Source organism: Gadus morhua, chromosome 5 (genome assembly GCF_902167405.1).
Source record: "Gadus morhua chromosome 5, gadMor3.0, whole genome shotgun sequence".
Classification (NCBI taxonomy): Eukaryota; Metazoa; Chordata; class Actinopteri; order Gadiformes; family Gadidae; genus Gadus; species Gadus morhua.
In genome coordinates this window covers 6,445,844-6,467,695 of record NC_044052.1, presented here as the reverse complement: position 1 = coordinate 6,467,695, position 21,852 = coordinate 6,445,844, and the positions used below count along the sequence as shown (strand labels likewise).

General features: G+C 47.6%; 2 protein-coding genes across 2 annotated transcripts; one reads left to right on the top strand and one right to left on the bottom strand.

Moving 5' to 3' along the window:
- Positions 1-369: 369 nt before the first annotated feature.
- On the bottom strand, positions 370-10,771 carry slc4a1ap (solute carrier family 4 member 1 adaptor protein). The gene is made up of 14 exons (XM_030355997.1): positions 9,905-10,771; positions 9,593-9,821; positions 9,158-9,286; positions 8,681-8,741; positions 8,414-8,553; positions 7,893-8,053; positions 7,537-7,606; positions 6,287-6,476; positions 5,087-5,180; positions 4,224-4,458; positions 3,693-3,770; positions 2,475-2,554; positions 2,092-2,155; positions 370-1,713 (listed from the first exon to the last, which is right to left on the bottom strand). Exons 1-14 carry the CDS (start codon positions 10,742-10,744, stop codon positions 1,664-1,666), a joined length of 2,421 nt encoding a protein of 806 aa, XP_030211857.1. The 5' UTR covers positions 10,745-10,771; the 3' UTR covers positions 370-1,663.
- A 140-nt stretch (positions 10,772-10,911) lies between these two features.
- supt7l (SPT7 like, STAGA complex subunit gamma) lies at positions 10,912-17,563 on the top strand. The gene is made up of 5 exons (XM_030355998.1): positions 10,912-11,042; positions 11,232-11,661; positions 12,205-12,529; positions 13,634-13,871; positions 15,445-17,563. Exons 2-5 carry the CDS (start codon positions 11,237-11,239, stop codon positions 15,768-15,770), a joined length of 1,314 nt encoding a protein of 437 aa, XP_030211858.1. The 5' UTR covers positions 10,912-11,042; positions 11,232-11,236; the 3' UTR covers positions 15,771-17,563.
- Positions 17,564-21,852: the final 4,289 nt, after the last annotated feature.

The window sequence follows — 21,852 nt, the reverse complement described above, 5'->3', positions numbered from 1 at the left end:
CTAATGGTGTGACACATTGTGTGACCTCGTAATTAGTAGAACTATGAGGTAAAACAACCAACCGGGCAGAGCCCATATTAATCCTTGATTGACTGACTATTAGTGAATTCTTGCTTGAAATGTAAAACTAAGAACAATTTTGAGAGCTGTACAAGTGGACAAGGAGAGGGACTGAAAGTGAAGGAGGAGGTAGAGGAGGTCAGAGGAGGTCAAAAATGTTTACACAAATCCCAGAGTATGTCTGAGAGGCAAGCAGAAAGAATAAAATAAAAAGACACTGATGCAAAGCAGAGGTTCCAACTCAATTGAAAACAGGCGTCAACAGGAAGCACTGAAAATGAACCTCACAAACAAAATCAAGAAACCTGGTTCAACACATAATTACACAGACATTTATTAAACAGGTTACAAAATACAAAAGCTATTTTCATGGTTTCACAATGGTTTAAATTCAGAGGCAGGCTGCGACGTGGTTGGATAAAATACAACAAAAGAAAGCTGTGGAAAGAGAATGGTTGTGTGTATAGATTTGGCCTTAAGACAGCATACCACGCACACAAACACACACAAGGTTGAGTCACAGTTACAGACAATCCTGTCAAAAGAAGTACTCCGTACAGAGATGGGCAGTGTGTGTGTGTGTGTGTGTGTGTGTGTGTGTGTGTGTACACTCATACGCACACACGCATAGAATAAACTACACTTAGCTTGACTCATTATCAGCTTGCGTTTCATCTAGTAAGCTATCCAAGTGTCCAGATGGTCAGAAAAGCTGCTTCAATGCTCACTTTATCTACCACCGCTCCCCCCCCTTCTGTCTCTCTTTGATGCACTCGCCTTTAAAAAAACAAAAAAGGTCATGCCAAAACCTCTAGAGCAGCCAAGTAGGGGTGTGGGTCCAGATTGGATGTCAGGTGGATTAAGCTGAAATGGGTGCGGCAGAGAGCCTCTTTAATCTGAACAGAGATCAGTCGGTACGATGGGACTGCCTGCTTCTTGGATGGCATACAACAGGCTAGTGTGGTTATATAGATCATGGCAAACGAGCGCCGTACCCATATAGATAGAGGAAGGTTCTTTATGGCCCTCCGTTTGCACTCTATAGGGCACTATACAGTATGGGGGGAGCATGTTTGCCTAACCACACCAAGCGGTAGTGATATACATCAAGAGTGGCCAGGGGTTATTTGACTGTTACAAAAAAGTTGGGGGGGGTTAAAGTAGTTTGAATGACCTGCTCCTGGGTGGGATGACAGATGATGTGGAACACGCTAGATCGCCGCTTCCTCGTTCCTCACAGGCCCCTTAAAGGGTTAGCGCTTTACACCATTTCCAATGTCCTACGTGCAGGCACAAAACATCCACTGAAGTATTTCTGGACTTCCGACCCGCTTTGACCGAGTCGAGAAAGGGTCCATAGATCGCAGGCCCAATCGTTTATCGCCATACATCATTTAAATAAGGTTGCGAATCGGTGACATGTTGCTTGGCGTCCGTTAATGAGGTGTAAGATCATCTCGAATAGGCCCTTCTCTCCGCCCCTGGGGGGCCGAGAGGTGGACCCCACGGGCGTTCCCTAAGTGCAGACGATTCTCTCGCTCTGGGTTCACGGTGGAAAATATGAATGGAGGAAAGAAAGTGCCTTAGTCGCGAGGGTCTCCCTCTAGTAGCCAAATTTCTCGTTGAGGTGGGTGCGGCCGTCCCCACTCTGGCCTGCGGAGACAAGAGGAGCCGTGTTACCCTTTAGCTTCCTTGAATGCGTCACTGAATTCATGGAAGATGAGACAACAGGTGTGGCCGGCCGCATTCCACCCTTTAGGATGGCAGAGGTTGGCCACACGGGGTTCTCTCTCTCCCCGGCCCCGAGTGCACGGGGACCTGCATTTCTCCCAAGGCAATTCATCGTTGTCGTTAAACCTTATTCATTGGCTCTTACAAACATGCGTGTGATTCTGACCGCTACTCCGAACGCTACTCCGAACGCTACTCCGAACGCTACTCCGACCAACGGAAAGGAGTAGGACAAACATGCTGTCAGGAGATGTTTCCCGGGTTTGGGGTGTGAAGCGGTCAACGAAACCCTGTTCCTACCTGTGGGAGGCAGCCAGACACAATAATCGGGGTCGTCCTCAGGGTACGGTCCAGTCACCGGGGGCTGCGGAAGAAAAGTTTTAGAAGAATTACAAAACGGCTGGAGTTTACATACCAAAAATCACCCCTTATTAATGTAAGTGTTTACGGCACTGGCTTCACCGATCCTTTTTGATTCGTTTTGTTTCATGCGTTCTGTGAAGCCGAAAATAAGTCGACGAGTTTGCAGACAGTAAAATATTCATCCATGCATTCATCGAGCGGAGTTAAAGGTTGGTTGACTTGTGCGTTGGCCGGCTGACCGCAGCACAGACAGGGGTGGCGGGGGCGTCTGGGTGCGTGACATGAATTCAAACAGACAAGGCCTGGCAAGGAGGGCTCACCCTGCTGGGTCCCAGCGCTTTCTTTCTGCCACTCCTCTTTGGACTGGGCTGCACCGCTGTCTCTCCTCCTTCTCCCGGGGCTGGGGCCAGACAGGCACCGAGACAGACAGAGGGAGAGAGAGAGAGAGACAGGCACAGAGACAGAGAGACAGACAGAGGGAGGGAGAGACAGAGAGACAGACAGAGGGAGGGCCAGACAGGCACAGAGACAGAGAGAGACAGAGGGAGGGAGGGGGAGACAGAGAGACAGACAGAGGGAGGGAGAGACAGGTACAGAGACAGACAGACAGAGGGAGGGAGAGACAGGCACAGAGACAGACAGAGGGAGGGAGAGACAGGCACAGAGACAGACAGAGGGAGAGAGAGAGAGAGACAGGCACAGAGACAGAGAGACAGACAGAGGGAGGGAGAGACAGAGAGACAGACAGAGGGAGGGCCAGACAGGCACAGAGACAGAGAGAGACAGAGGGAGGGAGGGGGAGACAGAGAGACAGACAGAGGGAGGGAGAGACAGGTACAGAGACAGACAGACAGAGGGAGGGAGAGACAGGCACAGAGACAGACAGAGGGAGGGAGAGACAGGCACAGAGACAGACAGAGGGAGGGAGAGACAGGCACAGAGACAGAGACAGACAGAGGGAGGGAGGGAGAGACAGAGAGACAGGCCGAGGGAGGGCCAGACAGGCACAGAGAGACAGACACAGAAAGGGAGGGAGGGAGAGACAGAGAGACAGACAGAGGGAGGGCCAGACAGGCACAGAGAGACAGACACAGAGAGGGAGGGCCAGACAGGCACAGAGACAGACCGAGAGACAGGCACCGAGAGACAGACAGAGGGAGGACCAGACAGGCACAGAGAGACAGACAGAGGGAGGGAGAAACAGAGAGACAGACCGAGGGAGGGAGAGACAGAGACCCAGAGAGGGAGGGAGAAACAGACAGAGGAACAGAGAGGCAGAGAGACAGACAGAGGAACAAGAGAGACAGATAGACAGACAGAGGAACAGAGACAGAGACAGAAACAGAGCGAGAGAGACAGCAATAGGCCGAGAGAGACGGACGGAGAGGGAGAGACAGACAGAGAGATAGAGAGGGAGACAAGAGACAGCAATAGGACGTGAGAGACGGACGGAAGCAGTTGCACGAGGGCCAATATTGCTAAGCTGCAGATAATAACATAAAATGATTGAATGAGTTCATCGAAAAAGAAATGCCCACCAGGACTTGAAGAGGGAGCCATCTTGGGGCTGATGGAAGGTCGTCGCTTCTCCTCTGCCCTCGGCTCGTCTCGGTGCTCTGATAGAAAATAATAACAACATGAAAAGACATTGAATGAAAAAAGACATGAAAAAATCCAAAGGATTGGCGTATACATATTTTAACCTTACTATCAAGAAATAATGGCTTTGTTTGTCGTTTGGCTAAACAGATACATTTTTTGAAACAAAACAAATGAAGTGGACCTTTTTTTGGCAATGGATCATTTGTTTAGTCATTCAGTTTGAGGAAGGTCATGCATCTCAAGCAAGATGCCCGTGTGCTTCATAACTACTGCCACCCAGTGGCAGTAATAAATAAAAAAAGGAGGGGTTTACGAGTTATTAACCATTTCAATTCAAAAAGGTAAAGTTGAAATAGAGCAGCCTTCAAGAAGAGCCTAATTAAACCGTACAGCATCACATGGACCCTCTCCAGCACACACAAACGCCTGATGGCGTTCGGCACGGCGCCTTCTCCATCCCCTCTCACCGTCGCTGGTCAGGGAGGAGGCGGGCTGCTCGTCCTCCACGGCCCGCGCAGGGGACCCGGCCTGGGGCTCCGCGGGGGCCGGAGAGCCGCCGTCGCCGTCTTTACTGCTGTCCATCTTCTCCTGAGGTTTCACAGCTCGCTCCTCCTCCTCCTCGTCATCCTCTTCCTCCTCCACCCCTCCGCCTTTCATGTTGAAGAGCTCCGCTGGAAGGTTGGCGCGTTTAGGGGGCAGCTTCTACGAGAGAGAGAGAGAGACAGAGACAGAGACAGAGAAGGACAGAGAGAGACAGAGACAGAGACAGAGACAGAGAGAGAGAGAGAGAGAGAGAGAGAGAGAGAGAGAGAGAGAGAGAGAGAGAGAGAGAGACAGAGACAGAGACAGAGAGAGAGAGAGAGAGAGAGAGAGAGACAGAGACAGAGACAGAGACAGAGAAGGAGAGACAGAGACAGAGACAGAGAAGGAGAGACAGAGACAGAGACAGAGACAGAGACAGAGACAGAGAAGGAGAGACAGAGACAGAGACAGAGACAGAGAAGGAGAGACAGAGACAGAGACAGAGACAGAGACAGAGAGAGAGAGACAGAGACAGAGACAGAGACAGAGAGAGAGAGAGAGAGAGAGAGAGAGAGACAGAGACAGAGACAGAGAGACAGAGACAGAGACAGAGACAGAGACAGAGACAGAGACAGAGAGAGAAAGAGAAAGAGAAAGAGAAAAGGGATGTGCTTTAGTAATGAAAATGAAAGGCAGTTGAGGGAAGGTGACGTCAATGATCAGAGGACAACAACTACACATTTACTGGTCACGCTACTAATTGAATTATGACAATCATAAGAGACTGGACTAAAACGTTTGTACCTACCCCGATAGTACCGGTCTTCAGTTTGTATTTGGTGCCTCCCTTCATGGCCCCAAACAATGGTAAGGCCTTCTTTGGCTTCAGTGGATCTGAGGAACTGCCATCCGCCATGCACACATCACGGTGACATTTGGTTCATTAAGCTTCAGCTAAGGTAAACATCTAGGTGGACACGCCCACCAGTGATGTCATAAGGGGCAGATTTCCAAAACGGCTTGTAACTGCTAATCACACCACACCGGGTGGCATGTCATGGGACCTCTAAATGACGTTTGGAATTGATATTTACAATGCTAAAAAGCGGTGAAATATTCTTGAATGACGCTTAAAGGTTGGGTATGGGATTTGCGAAACGCCAGCAGATTTTGAAAATACACAACTCAAATGGTCCTACCCCCCTCTCCTTCAACGCTGACTCTGACTCCACCCATTCCAAGTACCTGGACGCGCAATCATGCACGAGCGCGAACACAGATGCGCGAGAGCGAGCCAGGCTAGCGTAGGTTTTCGTTAAACAACATGGCGAATAGAATTGTCTTCTACTGCTAGGTCCAAATGTGGATTAACTAGTTCCAGTAGCTACCGCAGGATAACAACAAACAGGAGCTTGCTCTGGGTCAAGAGCTCTGGGTCACGAGTACTGCACGAAGGGGTCGCGCGCGGGGCGCGGGGAGTGCAGTACGACCGTTTGATTGACGTACTTACTGTCCAATGCAACTCGGTGGCTCTGGAAATCATTGGCTGGAGTTTTTCGAGCCCTGCCCGTTCCACAGATGATTGACTTATTTAATTTTCCTGTCAGTACTTCTAACTCAGTGGCTGTAAGTGGGTTATGATAAGGATTTCAAGTAATTTTGCAAAAATGGCCAAAAAAGCGAATTCCATACCCAACCTTTAAGCGGGAGAATGTTTAAAATATGTGTATTCATTGTGATGTCACCGCAAATCAATTTTCTCAAAAAAATGTTTCCCTTCATCCCAACTGTCTTTAGCGCATGCACACAAACCCCAAAATCCCTTTATAAAAATGACCTTTCAGAACAAAAAAAAGTCTTATCAACATTGCTACATGCTATTATTAACCAAGTAGGGGTTATTAATAAAACATCAAACTCAGGAATGCTAACTGGCACAGACTGCAGGGATGGGGGTTGGACCCCAGAACCTGTGGGTGCTGGGAGCCAGGCCCCGGGGGGCCCTCACCTGGGCTGCAGGGAGGGCAGCTGGGCCGGCCTGGTGAGCTCCACCAGCTTCTGGAGCCTCTGCACCTCCTTGCGCATGTCGGCCACGTGCACGTGGAGCTTCCGGCGCTCCACCGCGTCCATGGCCGCCTCGCTGCGCACGGCGCTCATGAAGGCGTCCAGGGGGTCCTCGCTGGAGGAGCCCGCGGTGTCTGTGGAAAGAGTGAGGGGGGGGGGGAGCAGGGAGGTTGAGGTTACGGAGAGATACAATGGCGACCACTAGGAGGAGCACTAAACTATGTGTATTACATTGAGTATTATGTAGGGGTTATGAGGGTGGATTCAGACCCATTCAGACGTTGCATAGTTTAGCGCAGGCTGCTGCAATGGTTTGGGTGCGAGTGTCACTTCATGGCCCATTTGTGCGACGCCATGTTGTGATACAACGCCAATCGACTGCACGGCGATTCACGTCTTCGTACTTCCTCGTGGCAGCTCTGGAAAGAACCACATGGCTGCGAGTGCGACCTGTCGTACTTCCATCTTCCCAGCTGCACGGTAAACAGCGAATGCTACAACGCGGACGCCACATGGTAAACAAGGTTCTTCTCCCAGTGGGCGTGTTCCGGTCGGATCGCTGGCTTATGGGATTGATCAGTGACGTTAGGATGCGTTTCTCCGAAAGTTCATTCGATTGCGGCAGCTTAAACGCATTACCCCCATTCAAATGAATGGTTGAACTGGGATTTTAACTGTGGTGTTCTGCCTGGTACTCCAACAATCCACCTGTTATACACAAGTTGCTCTATAAAAGCTGCACGTGGAATGCGCTATTTGCCTCAAGGGAACTTAAGTAGGACATTACTTTTTATTAGAATCTTTTTTTAAAGATTAAAATATATTTACAATTAAATAGGCCTATATTATCCATCTTGGTTTGAGCTTTCAGTAATCTATTTGGTGTACAATAACATATTTTGTTACTGCCATAAAATGTTTGTTGTTTCACAATATTTTTTATTTCACAATAAAAAGCAGCATTTATGATTTAGTCTCTGCATTCAATTACACTGGGAAATAACAATAAATAAATAGCATATACGGCTCTGTCATAGCAACGGAATTACAATTATATCATACTCTATACAGCACACAAAAACTTTTATAGAGGGCTTGGCTAACAGGCAAGGAACCCAAAGCACACCCTATGGACCCATTCGTGCCCAACACACACACACACACACACACACACACGCACGCACACACACTTACCTTTGCCCCCGGCGTTGAGCTTTTTCAGGCTCTCGCTCAGCTCTTTCTCCACACCTGCCAGTTTGGCAACCTTAACAGAAACAAACACACTCAGGACAGATGGAGGTGAAAGCTGAAGCCGTTGATTCACTGTAATGCGTGTGTAAACCCCAACTGACCCTGAGGAATGTCTTCAGGTTCTACTTTCCTACGGCTATAACCGAGTAACAAGAAAGATACAAAAGTATCCGTGTATCTAAAAGGAGAATGCATGCACTATGGTTTTTGATTTGGGGGGCTAATTTCCTGAGCAAAATGCTCTTTAAATATCGGTCTTTAAAAAACAGCGTAAACAGCGAGGGGTGTGCGGTTCGTACCAGCGAGTCGTACGTCTCAGGCCGCTCTGCGATCTTGCCGGCCTTCTTCATGCGCTCCTTCCTCTTCTTCTCCACGGCGCCCGTGCGGTCCAGGAAGGTGTCGTCGTCGCTGCCGTAGTAGTCCTCGTCCTCCCAGTTCTTCTTCCTACGCTTGCGGGACACTGCGTGTTCCAGTGCGGTGGGGGGGCAGTGGGCAGGGGAGGGGAGGCCAATGAGAGGAAAGATGAATTCAGTTCAAAACTAAAAAGTCGAAGTCTAACCTTTGCTTATCCTTATTTTTACTTTTCTAGGTGTTTTTAGTCTTTAAAGTTTTGAAGGTCATTTTTTCCCTTGATATTTCTTAGTTATTAGTCTTTTCTTGGTCGTTCCGCTTTTCCTTTCGCACAATCCGCGCAGACATATCAGCACACACTCCTTTAAGTCCTTGTGTGTTTAAAAACAAAGCGCTTGGCTTTGGCTTGACAACTATTGGCTCCTCAAAAAGGTTGTTTCGAGGAGCCAAATCCGATTGGACGCCTCACCGGCTTCCTGGCGCAGCACGCCCCTGGCCTCCAAGATGCGACAGGACTCCAGGCAGCACTGGATGGCTGCGTCTTTCTTCTTCCCAGTGTGGGTCACCTCGGCAACCAGCTGCTTGCCTGAAGCATCGTCCACTGGCAGCCTGGAGGGTACACAGTACGGACATGAGCTGCTGGATGAAGGTACAACGACACACTAGTGGCCAAGACCTTTGATGTTAACACTGAGTTTACCACCACAGTACAAATGTATTTCTCTTCCGTCCTTACCTTATCCTACAGAGCCACGCGCCGTGGTTTTGGTCCTCGTATTCAAACTCCAGCTCCTCTCCTAGGCGGAAGAGTGACATATAGTCGTCCATTTAGAAGGTTTGAAGGGTGACATAATAGTTATAATAATGATCCATTAATGGGTTTTGACATATTGTTAATGTACACATGAGACAACTGCATTTTTTCAAGCCTCAGAACAAACGCAAGGAATACCTTTTTTTCATAGCTCAAAATAACTCATAGTTGCCGTTTTGTGTCAGGTCATTGCATTGAAGGAACAGACACACACACACTCTTTGTAAATTTCTAATCTAAGGCTCTACAACCGTTGAACATGCAGTTCCGTCCAAGAAAGGAGTCAATCCCATGTCTCTGGGAGTGTGAAGGAAGTGGAACACTTCAAACGAATCCCCCCCCCTCAGAACCATGCACCTTTGTCCCAGACACGAGAGCCCTGGTCTCTTTTGATCTCACCTTCTCTGTCATAGAAGCCCTGCAGAGCTTTCTTAGGGTCCTTCAGGTAGGCTGCCTCCTGGTCCTCCTGGAACTCTGTGGCAAACGGGTTCTCCTCATCCTCGTCCTCCTCGGGAGCAGCCTCCTCAGCTGCAGCACCGACAGAGAGAGTCAATGCAAAGGTTTGTGTGTCTGTTGGCGGGAGGCTTAATACAAGCAATTTGACAAACAATATTTCTTCCAGTCTGTGTATACAATCTAGAATGTATACAAAGAAAAAGAAAAAAGATAGATGTTATTACCTAGCAGCGTCATTCTTGAATTAGCTTTATTTACCCTGCGGCCATCTCGGTTCTAAAGGCCAGCTAGTGAGGGCAATGAACATTATAGGTAGACGAGCCAACGCAGGGCTACTTGACACAGGTGTAGCTCATTCATTATGCATTCCAAGCTTACCCATTCCCCAGGAGCAGCCTGAATCTCCTTTCTTTCCTTTCCCCAGGTTCTTGTTGCCTGCTCCTTCCCCCTCCATCTCTCCCTCCTTGACGTCCTTATCATCATCCTCCTCCTCATCAGAGCCTTCTCCCATCATCCTCTTCTCGAGCTCTGCTCTCTGCTTGCGGGACCGCTCCTTCAACTCTGTCACCGTATGCTTCGACTCCTCCTCCTCGTCGAACTCCGGACCCTGTGGAATGGTTATTAAGATGCAAATGTTTATCTCGTAGAAGCACACTGCAGCAATGTATTACTTAGAGATCAATTCTTTACCTGCAGAATAAAGAGTCTGGTGCTCCCGCCAAACTTTAGCACATGGCCTACATGCAATCTGACGTATGTCTTTGGAGGAATTTTGATTTTGTTCACAACGGTGCCGTGTGTGCTTCCTAGGTCATGGATGTAGAATCCTCTCTCCTCGCCCTCAATGCCTTCTTCTCCAGACTGGCTCCGGAACTGCAAGACCGCGTGATACCTGGAGATGGAGGGATGCTCCAACGAGACGTCACACACGGGTAGACGACCGACTACGAAGTAACTGCTGTGTGTGAGAGGTAATGTGTCCAAAATAGCACCGTTCTTCAAGATTTCGAGTTCATACGGAATCTCTGACGCAATTCCTCCCCACAATGGCTCTGTGTATGGGATCGGGGGGTGAGGCTTGAATTTAGCAGCAGGTGGACCGTTGACTGGATATATCCTTGGTCCCGCTTCCTTGGTTTTCAGAGGTGCGACCACCTTTTCCTGGACGGATGCCATATCTCCATCTTCTTGATCTGTATTTGGAGACGTGCTTTCGTTTATAGAACTCGAACTTGGACCCCGAGGAATTTCGTCTTCAACTTTGCGTTTATCCTTCTCTGGTCGCGCTTCTGCGACCAGAGGTTCGAGTATTGGCTTGGAAGGAGTAACACCGCGCTTGATGGCGAGGGACGGTGCTGCAAAAAGAGCTGGTATCTTAAAAGTGTCATCAACTTCTTTTTCTTCTTGATTACGATTTAATTTCTTTACGACACAATTATCAGTATTCATGGCCTCGTTAGTTTCCATGGCAGAGTGGGTTTCTTGTACTGCAATATTTTCATGCACTTCTGACTGAGAGGAGTCCGCCATGTTTATTTGGTTCTCTCATAAAAGTGTCCGGGTCCTAAATCACAAAATTAACAATTTTGAATTGAGAAATCATATACATATATATATATATACGCTTTAAATTTAATGATATTCATATAAATCTAAAATAATATTCACGATGATTTGATGTTCACTACATTTAATGCGATTTACTTTATTTCGTAGCGGAACCAATACCTAGGCGTAGGGTTGTTCACCCGAAGTGTTTTGCAAGAAGGACTGTAGCTTCGGTTCTGCGTCGTTCATACTAAACTACATGATTCACAGTTTCAAAGATGTAAGTTAATTTACTTTGGTTGAATACACTATCTTTATATATAAAAAAATCTAATAATAAATACCAATGCTAAACTTCTATATGCAACTGTTTGTAAATTAATTGTATTCCAACATCTTGGGATGTTGGAATACAACGTGATGTTTATGTGACGTTTATTGATAAAAACCTGTTTGTATCTTTAATCAGTCAACATGATGAGGTATTGGGGAGAGATCCCGGGACCGGCTGCCGCCCCTCCTAGCCGCAGCTCCTTTGACCTGCTACAGCGCGAGTTTCGCTCCGTGGAGGTGCAGGACCCACCACTCCACCAGCCGTCCGCCCAGCGTCCCCGACCCACCACAATGCTGGACATCCCTTCCGAGCCCTGCAGCCTCACCATTCACACAGTACAGCTGTGCCAGCATGTCCGCCGCCTCCGTAGCCTGCTGACAGCTGCCCAGACACAGGGCTCATCAACCTCTGAGGGCGGCAACAGACTCGAGGAGGCCGATACAAACCTTCCCCTTCGACCCCCGACACCACCAGCCATGCCAGACGACCTCTTGCCCCTGGACAGCAAAGCCCCTCGGCAGCCCTTCCAACTCCGTCACAGCGATCCTGAAAGTGATTTCTATATGTGAGTTGTACTGGGATCATAAGGACTGAGCGATATCAACAAAACCTTGATACTAGGCCCTTTATGTAACCCAATAATAATAACACTATAATTAGTTACTGAGTTACAGAGTGACCCAGTAACTTACTAAGACCCCGTAGTATGATCGATTTGTTCAACACTCCTCCTCCTCTGATGATGATGCTGCAACCTCCAGTAGTCTGGTGCAACACAACTGCTTTCATTTGTTACCTGTTTGTTAATATTGACAGACCAGGCTACTGCGGCATAGCAGCAGCCAATATATGTGAGTTATAGTTGAAAAGCATTGACACATTTGTTTCAACGCGGTAGAAACAGGATCCTGCTGAATTCATCTTTAGGAAGTACGTATCTTGAAAGATTGATTGTAGAATCCTGAAAGTATTGAACCTCACTGTTTGGAATAGGATCCCCCATATGAGACCCAGGAAAGATGGATCCATCAGGCTAATTCTTTTGGCTCCAAAAACTAAAATAATGTTCTATCCCCATCTCTCTCGCCCCCGTCTCCCTCCGCCTCAGAGGCAAAGGCGAGCCGGTGACGGAGCTCGGCTGGCCGTCCTGCCGGCAGCTGCTCTACCAGTCGGTGGCCACGGTGCTGGCCCACGCCGGCTTCCAGTCGGCCCAGGAGAGCGTCCTGGAGACCCTCACCGACCTGGTGCACGAGCGCTACCTGCGGCTCGGCCGGCTGCTGCGCGTGGCGGTGGACCGGGAGGCGCGCGTGGGCGCCAGCCCCTTCCCGGACGTGGTGGAGCAGGTGTTCCACGAGGTGGGCATCGGCAGCGTGCTGAGCCTGCAGCGCTTCTGGCAGGTGCGCATCAAGGACTACCACAGCAACATGCTGCAGGTGAGCAGAGGGAGCAATCGACGGGGTGATGGTGGATCAATCGAAGGGGTGATGGTGGATCAATCGACGGGGTGATGGTGGATCAATCAACGGGGTGATGGTGGATCAATCTACGGGGTAATGGTGGATAAATCGATGGGGTAATGGTGGATCATTCGACGGGGTGATGGTGGATCAATCGACGGGGTGATGGTGGATCAATCGACGGGGTAATGGTGGATCAATCGACGGGGTGATGGTGGATCAATCGACGGGGTGATGGTGGATCAAGCGACGGGGTAATGGTGGATCAATCGACGGGGTAATGGTGGATCAATCGACGGGGTAATGGTGGATCAATCGACGGGGTGATGGTGGATCAATCGACGGGGTGATGGTGGATCAATCGACGGGGTGATGGTGGATCAATCGACGGGGTAATGGTGGATCAATCGACGGGGTGATGGTGGATCGTCTGCGGTTTAATGGTGGATGAATCGACGGGGTGATGGTGGATGAATCGACGGGGTAATGGTGGATCAATCGACGGGGTAATGGTGTGGATCAATCGAAGGGGTGATGGTGGATCGACGGCGGTTTAATGGTGGATTGGGTTGTTTATGGTTTGTCGCTTGTGTTTCTGCTGAGAATGCCGTCTTCAAGATGACAGATTTTATGTTCGATTTGTACCTTTTTTAGAATGGTGTGGTTTACAGCTTGGTTTATTATATCGGTCTTCTATCTTGTTTATTGAATTATTATGTACTTATTATTATGAATAGGTGATTGCTTCTCCAGATCAAAATTGTCTTTTAATGCAATAAAGATCTGTGGTTAGTGAGCAAATGAGAACAGAGAAAACGCAATACCTTGGTTTAATCAATTACTTTCAATTCATCAATTGGAAATTCAGAGAAACAACGTGAGCACTGATGCGTCTACGTAGACAATTAAATCTGCATAATCGGGCTTAATTCAGAAACATGTAGGAATTGTGTCAGAATTTTCTACATGGACCTTACCTCCAGTAAACGGTGATATGTGGCCCCCAGGACGGGGATCCCCTCTCCCCCCCTGGGTCCCCTCTCCCGGCAGTAGCACTCACCCCGCGGCCTCTCTCCCCAGGTGAGCAAGGACCTGGCCGAGGAGTATGAGCGGCTGGTGAACCCGGAGAAGGCCCTGGAGGACTCCAAGCCCCCGCGGATAAAGGAGGAGCCCCTGAGCGACATCTCCTTCCCCGTCAGCGAGGAGCCCGAGGCCGACCCGGCGTCCGGGGACCAGGCCCTGCCCATCGGTGTGCTCGGGGCCCACGGCGAGAGGCTCCCCGCGGGCCTGGACGGAGACCCCTCCCCACACGCCTCAGGTGGGCCCCACTGTGTAGTACATTTGATGTTTGGGAAACGTCGTTTGGAGTGGGTTGCTGTGGCACAATACTTAATGTGGGCTTACTGTTTGAGTATTAGTGCTAAAATACAATTAGTTATTATTCATTATTTTCATTAATCCCAAATGGGAAAGGAGGGTGTGATAGCCAAATTGTTATGTATTTATAAATGTGTGAGTGTGTGTGTATATATATGCATACATACATGCATTCATCAATACATACATACATACATACTGTACATACTGTACATACATACAGAGAATTAAAACTACAGAAATATAGAGGTAGATATATGTTTACACAAAGAGTAGTAGAATTCTAGATGAAGACAATAATAGATGTTAACATTACCGACAAATGTGGTAGACTTTATTGGCAGTATAAGATGCATTATTGGATCAATACTTTATTGACCATTGAAACATGCGTATCTAAAGTGTCCCATTCAGCCCCTCCTGAGAGTCCAGATATGCAATCAGCATTGTGCAAGTGTCCAGGGAAATGTGCAGCAGTTGTACGGGTAATGGCCAGTTTTAATGAGTTGCAGATACATAAATGTTGGGTCCAGAACGGTGGAAAATTCATTACTGTGTCTTCCATTCCACATCCGATACATACAAAGGAAATATGGATTACCAACCACAGAAGGTATAGCGCACACACGTCCCCTATGGGTACACAATACGTGCGCACACACACTCTCATCCCACCATAATGTGCAATGGGGAAAATAAGACAAAGGAACAATCAAACAAAAGTGCTCTTGCTGCTTATTATTAAAAGTCGATTGCTTCGAGTGAGGATTGCACGTAGATTTGTTCTTGTTGGCCATCAGTGGCCACACACAGTCATTTTAATTGTGGATGGGGAGGGAGAGGTAGAGGGACAAGGAGATGAACAGTTGGGAGGGAGAGGAACCGGGAGGTAGGGAGAAGGGGATGGTGCCTTCTTTTATGCTCCAAAAACCCTCCAGTGCACAGCCAGGTCATGTGTCTGACTGAGTGGTTTTTGTGGTTGGCCGTAACCTTTCCTGCAGCGTGGACCGCCGCTCTGGTGATCTCCCACTCCCCGCTCACAGGCGGACCGCCATGCTGGGCTGTTGCTGTTAGAATGAGACGGAACACTTTCCGCCGAGCACTGCCGGGCCGCCCCCTGTGCCTCTGAGCAGCTCTGAGAACCACAGGACTGCTTCTCCCCTCTCCGCTCTCCATCCAGAATAAATAACAAGATCACATTTGGAACTACTAGGACACACATAGGCATTGGGTGACTATTGAATATAGGAATAGTTTGTAATGTTTTAATGTGAGGGTTGTGAGTCCACATTGGTCCACATTCAAGTGTCATTTACAGGGAAAGGTTAGTACTAATTAGCCATGCACAGTCCTGCCATGATGCTATCAGGTATTTCATATGTCAGAATGAAATACCTCCAAGCCATACACACTCCACTCCTGCACTGTCCAGGAGGCACACCCCCAACTCTCTGGAAGGCCTCCTCCCTAGCGTACAGCAGTCCCATAACCCCCCCCCCCCTCTCTCCCTGAAGGCGGCGGCCGAGGCGGCAGTCCCTCTCTCTGGCCACACGTGAAGATGGAGCCCCAAGAAGGGGAGGAGGGCCAGGGAGCCAACCACCACCACCACCAGCCCCATCCCCACCCCCACCACCAGCCCCACCACCTGGGGGGGGACGTGTTTGAGGAGGGCGGGCCCATGTCCACCATGAGCGAGTCGGGCGGCGCCATGGCGCCCTCCCCCACGGGCGGGGGGGCGGCGGCCTCGGACGGCAGCTACGCCTCGCACTCGCCCGACTCCCTGTTGGAGGCCTCGCCCGTCTTCAACCAGAGGCCCCGCAAGCGGGCCAAGAAGATGTGAGGATAATCTCTGACACACACACACACACACACACACACACACACACACACACACACACACACACACACACACACACACACACACACACACACACACACACACACACACACACACACACACACTTCGTCAACGGTGCTTGTCAAAGGCACTTGAGCTCCCGGCAAAGTCTGCCACGTCGGTCGATCTGCCATCTGACAAATGGTGTGTCAGGCCGGTAAGGAGCGTTTTGCCGCACCACCGCCCCAGAAGAGTCGGGTGGACGCCGCAGCGGTTGGTGTGGGGACGCTCCACCCTATTAACACCGCACCTGGACGTGTGTAAGCCCTGCCAGGTGGTGAGGGGAACCCCAGGCCGTTACAGTGCAGATCCACGAGGAGGTGGGACACACTAAATCATAAAAAGAGGGGGGGGGTGGGGCTTATTAAGTATGTTGTGCTTCTTTTTTTTTTTATCTTGTGTTTGTAAATGCAATGTATGATCGATCTATGTTCAGCGTTTTGTAGTGGAATATAGGGTTTGTGATTTATAACTGAAAGTGTACTTTTTTCAAGTTTGAAATCTATAGATGAAATATCCGATGACTAGCCTATGAATCACCATGGGTTGTTTATTTCATGAGCATCTCACACCTAGTTTCTACACCAAACTTGTTTGTTTCATGCAGCATGCAGTATATCTTTAACGGCGTTAGCTTCTGCTGCTGAGTGCCTAGCTATAAACACTCGGATGGCGGCATCTGTTGTTGCAAATAAGGAAAAGCTGTGAATGCAGCTCCACAGTCTGTAATGGCTTGGTTATCTGCATCATAAAGACGTCATTAATCCTGCGGTAATGGCTCATTAATTACAGCATTAATACATTTGGCATGCAAAATTAGCAAGCGCTTTTTAAAAGACTTCTCTTACTTATCAATTTGAGCGATAGACGGGTGCGTCCCTTTGACCCTGAGGACAAACAGATTTGGTTGTTATGAGTGCTTATCTGTTTTCCTTCCACATTTGTATTGAATTCATTTGAAATGATGTTTATTTGCACTGTCCCTATGGTGCTGCGGCTGAAATCCATTAAAACATTTTCCACTTATTAGTTTCCAGAGAAGATCAAAATGCAGCCTTCAGTCTGTGGTCGCCTGTCCTTTTTATGTAAATCTCCCTTGGCGAAATCAAATTAGACTCCATATTGTGTACAAAGTTGTGTTCGCAAATGGGGCGAAGAAGGGGTGGGGTGGGGACACATTGTGTTCCCACCTGTGTGCTGTGTTTATAAGAAAGCCACAGTGTTTCGTTTAAGGCTTGTTCCTCGTATTAAGGTAAAGGGGTGGGTGCCAGCAATTAATCATCACGCTCACTATGTGGGGCGGAGGGGGGGTTACTACCTACCGCTGGAATCTAATCTGTCCAGCAGTGTTTCGGTAATGTGGTAAGCGTAAGAATTGTGTCAAATTGAACTAATGAGGAACGAGGGGAGGCGATGATTCAGGGAGAGCTGTCGGTAGGGGGACAAATTAGAGCAGAAACAGCAGCGTCATGGAAATGGGAGTAATGTGTGTGTCTTTATTTCTCTGATGATTTGGCGATTTGAGCTTCCGTGGAAGCATAATTAAACCACAATTAGGTTGATGGCTTCCTCGAGGTGCTGCATCTCTCAAGGAACTTTATTTGTTGTGATTATGTAAATCGCAAACAAAAAGGTTTTGGGCTAAATAGAAAAGCATACAAGGAGGAGGTAATACCAGCGGCAATTAAATGGCTGTACGCATGGGATACCACAAGTAATAAAGAAATCATGTTCTACCGGCTGTCGCTAGTTTAGCTTGTGAGATGCCATTCATGGTGGTTAATAAATGATATACTAGGATAGGCTACCAGCCTTACCGTAATGGTTGCCCGCAATCCATCCATTTGCCATTGAATAAACTATATTCCCAACTGTAGTATACATTTAAAACAATAATTTTTTTCTCAAGGGATTTCAAGACGACGGCATTAAAAGATGTAGACACAACCTCTACTATTCCACTGGATGGCACCATTGTGCTACCAACATCCTTGACAATGGCCTACAAATCTATATTCTGGTCTAGGGAGAAAAGTATCAACCTTCTGGTTAACACTGTAATGGGCACTCCCCCAAACTCCCCAACTACCAAAGGAGGCACCCGTGTTGAAGCCTCTCAATGGGCATCATGTGTTCATCTATCGATGACGTTGGCTGATTCTTGATGAATTGACACATTTCATTAACAAAGAAACACTAGCCTAATTTTGTTTTAATTGACCATACATTTTTCAATGAATGAATGTCGCCAGAAACTGCTAGCACGTATCACGCAGAATATCTTGTTAGTAATTCTGCTCCCAATACCATTATCTATTCTAGTGACGATGACGATTGATGATTCTATATATACCAGAGGTGATGAGTGAGCCAGATGCATCGTTGTTTATTTGATAGAGGTCGCTCTTTGAATCAGTGTTTTACTTGTAATTGTTTTGCCGTTTTAGCAACTTGATTTTGAGGGGGTTTCTCCACTACTTTATTGCAACAAAGGTCAAGCATAACCAATTAAGGGTTGCATCTCCAAGCTAGGTAGCAAGAGAGATCACAACAATACATAATAAGTAATTAGATGGCCTCTTGGTGCTCTATTCCCCCACGTGTGTGAAGTGATATGCAACTGCTTGTGGTGTACTCACGTTCAGGCTCTAAGTGAAGGGCCCGTTAGATTATATAATAAACAGCCCCCCTTCCTCCGATCTTAATATGCGACACAATTATTTTCAATACAATCTCCTAGTCCCACTTTCCCGATTTAACTGACCGCGAGTAATACATGCACTGGATTGGACCTTGGAGTTGGCCGCAGAGCAACTCCCTCTACATTCACGTCCATGGAAACACACACACACACACACACACACACACACACACACACACACACACACACACACACACACACACACACAAAAGGAGCAGCAATGAACGCACCCTCTCTGACCCCTATAGGTGTCTCTCCATTTCTCTCCCACTCTCTCACAGAGACATGCGCACACACGCGCACACACATGCACACATGCGCGCACACACCTCATCTAAGTGATTGGGTGGAAGATGGATGGGAGGTTCCGAGAAGATGGACAGTCAGTCCTCAGTGTCAGAGGACCTGACGCAGTGTATAGGACATAGTTCCATCATGTCCCGTAGCTGTTGACGCCCTGCCTCAAATCAAATAAAGGGTATTTGACTCTCAAGGGCCCTGTTTGACGCCGATAAGAACTTGGTTGGGTGGATCCCCGATGAATCCAGCATGGCTGGTCGGCATCGTTGAGCAAGACGCCAATAATAGAAATACCAAAAAATCACGTAGTCCCTGGAGATAAAAAGCGACTGCTGAATTACAAACAAATCATTAATAAAGAACATAAGTTAACAAAATACACATCCAAAGGGACCGCAAGGGAGGGTAACGGCACAGCTCGACGCTTCAAGATAACAGGCCGTATAAATGGATCCATTGTTGTCTTTATCTTCCTACTTCTTGAGTCTAATTGTTATTCGTCTTACTTTTCCAAATTAGACTACTAATGACTTGTCATACTAAATTGCAGTGCTTACAGATCAAAGCTTTTCTGTGTATTTTAATAACCTGAATGAATCTCTTCAATGGTGTAAACTCTTATGTTATTTTTGTTCTGTGTCATTCAGTGTTTTCTTTAATGATTGTTTGCATGCAGGAGTTGGGCGTAGGAGCCGGAATGTAATGAATGTTATTGTGTAGTAAGTCACGGGCAGTGCATTTAATACATGCACTCAGAATTACCAGAGCCGTGCAAGTGCAAGTCAAATAGCTTTTGAGTTACTTATGGATTTCACTTGACATGTTCATGCTTGCTAATCCTTTACAGAGACTTTAACTTAACTTAACGTCATTGAGCTGACTATTGGCAGTGCTCTCAGTCTAACTTTTAAATCATTTACAAAGCTTTTGCAGGGGCTGCTGGCTGCAGTTATTCATGTTCATTTTAAAAGCTGGTCGACGTCTCTTGAAAGGGTATCAATTGCGTTCATATTTGATGCGATTACCAATGTCAAGATTTTCGTGGTTGATAAGGTTATTTCAGAAAAAAAAGAACCATGGAGTAAGCCAAGCCATGAAAGGGAAGGTGAACAAATCTGACCCTGGTAGAAACTTTAAGTGAGCAAAATATCCCCCTTGTCTGTTTGCTGAACTCTTCAGTGACTTCTCCCTCTTCCTTCATACCTCCAACATCTCTAAAAAGTTGGATGGTCAGTCCCTCTTAGAGACACTGTGATGGTATACCAGTTACATAAATGGTGTTATTATTTGGACTCCTTTTAGCATGTCAAGCTAAGCCTGCGGCTAAATGAGGCATGAATACATGATGGGAATACAGTAAGCGACCAGATTTGCCCGCTACTCACGGGCCTTGAGCTAGAGTATATATAGACTTGTATGCTTCAACGTAACCCTGCTGTCCAATGCTAAAGGAATCATCTGAGAGGGCTTCACCGCCTCCGATGCTCTTTGGTTTTATATTGTTTGGCCTTCAAATGCCTTTGCTACACAAATTATTCAATTACTCCTTTTTAGCGTGCGGTGAGCGATAACGTTTGGCTGCCAGGGAGGGAGGAGAGAATGAAATTAACCTCACCTATCTTTCTGTTCGCCTTACCACTGTTATTAAGGACTCGCAGATCCAATAATGAATGTTGGACCTCGTACATAGATACTTTTATTTTTGTTCATGGCCAACGAGGGACTGTGGTGGTAGTGTGTCCTTGACATTGATTTCCGGCAGACCCGTGTTAAATCTTGCTTGGATTAAAAATGAGAGGTTAAAGTTGAAAGGAAAACAGTTTGATGGTGAAACATTCATTATTTATCCCTTTCATTTCATGAATCTAAACATGACGCAGGAGGACCCAAACTGTGTTTGACTAAAACAAGAAAAGTACACCGGAAGAGTGGAAGTGACAAGCTACACTTGCTTGGCACGACATTCTAATTAGAATTCGTGTTCCGTGCTGCTGTGCTTTTGCTGGAAAATATCTGCTAATGATCAGAAATACCCTCTAGGGCAGGAAACCTCGGTGATTTATATAGGCTGTCTTTAAACGGAAGTTTGTACACTGGGGGTGCCGGCTTTCTCCCTTGAATCCTAAAAAGGAGGCAATAAACAAGCACTGACGGCATGTAATCAGAGATCTAATATTTGTTAAGACGCTTCATAAACTCACTGCTGCTCGCCCCGTCCCCAAACAATCATCCCTTTCATCTTTTAGACGTCTTTCAAACAGGTAGCTTTCTAAAGCGTTCTCTTTCCCTCGTTCTCTTTCTGTCTTCGCCCTTCCCCTCCCTCTGCCAGCAGCATCTATACATCGAATGGAAACAGTTCAGGAACTCGGCTCAATGTTGATTCCTGCAATTCGGAAGTTTTTCCGTTTATTTTGTTCCCTGCCTACTTGAGTATGCGAAGCTGCACGCATTCCTTCCCCAAAAGCGGCAAGTAAAGGAGGAGGAGAAGGAGGTGAAGGAGCGGGATGGCTCACGGTAGGAGGGTGGAGGGTTGACGGATGACTCCTTGCTGCAACACAGTCGGCAGTCAGAATAAAGTGGGGCCTCGAACAGCGTCTCTTCAATCTATAAGGATGAGGCCTCACATCCCCTAATAGAATCCCGTCTCACTTGCCTGCCTCTTCTGGGGGGAGTCCACAGACCTGTGATATGGCATGATATGGCATGTATAGAGCAGTATCATGTAGTAGTATATTAAGTCCAGTTTTGAATGGTGGCAGACCAAACCAAAGGGACACAGCAGTTTGGCATCCAAAAACGTGAGAAGGACACACATTTATTTCAATGGAAGCCTTTGTGTGACCTGTAAGATTTGCTCCATTTTGAAACCACAAGAAAAAACACCTCATCAAATTTGTGAAACGTCCAAAAGTTGGGAAAGCCATCCTCATGTTTGGCGATGCATAATTTGGAAACTCAAACAATGGTACGAAGACAACCGCGGCTTGACACATCCGCTTATCAACAATGGGGACTTGTCATTTC

Coding starts and splice junctions, on each gene's coding strand:
- supt7l (XM_030355998.1), top strand. CDS start 11,237: ATGATGAGGTATTGGGGAGAGATCCCGGGACCGGCTGCCGCCCCTCCT. Junction 11,662..12,204: donor CCTGAAAGTGATTTCTATAT/GTGAGTTGTACT, acceptor CCTCCGCCTCAG/AGGCAAAGGCGAGCCGGTGA. Junction 12,530..13,633: donor ACCACAGCAACATGCTGCAG/GTGAGCAGAGGG, acceptor CTCTCTCCCCAG/GTGAGCAAGGACCTGGCCGA.
- slc4a1ap (XM_030355997.1), bottom strand. CDS start 10,744: ATGGCGGACTCCTCTCAGTCAGAAGTGCATGAAAATATTGCAGTACAA. Junction 9,822..9,904: donor CCAGACTCTTTATTCTGCAG/GTAAAGAATTGA, acceptor ACCATTCCACAG/GGTCCGGAGTTCGACGAGGA. Junction 5,181..6,286: donor CTGCCCTCCCTGCAGCCCAG/GTGAGGGCCCCC, acceptor GGCGGATGGCAG/TTCCTCAGATCCACTGAAGC.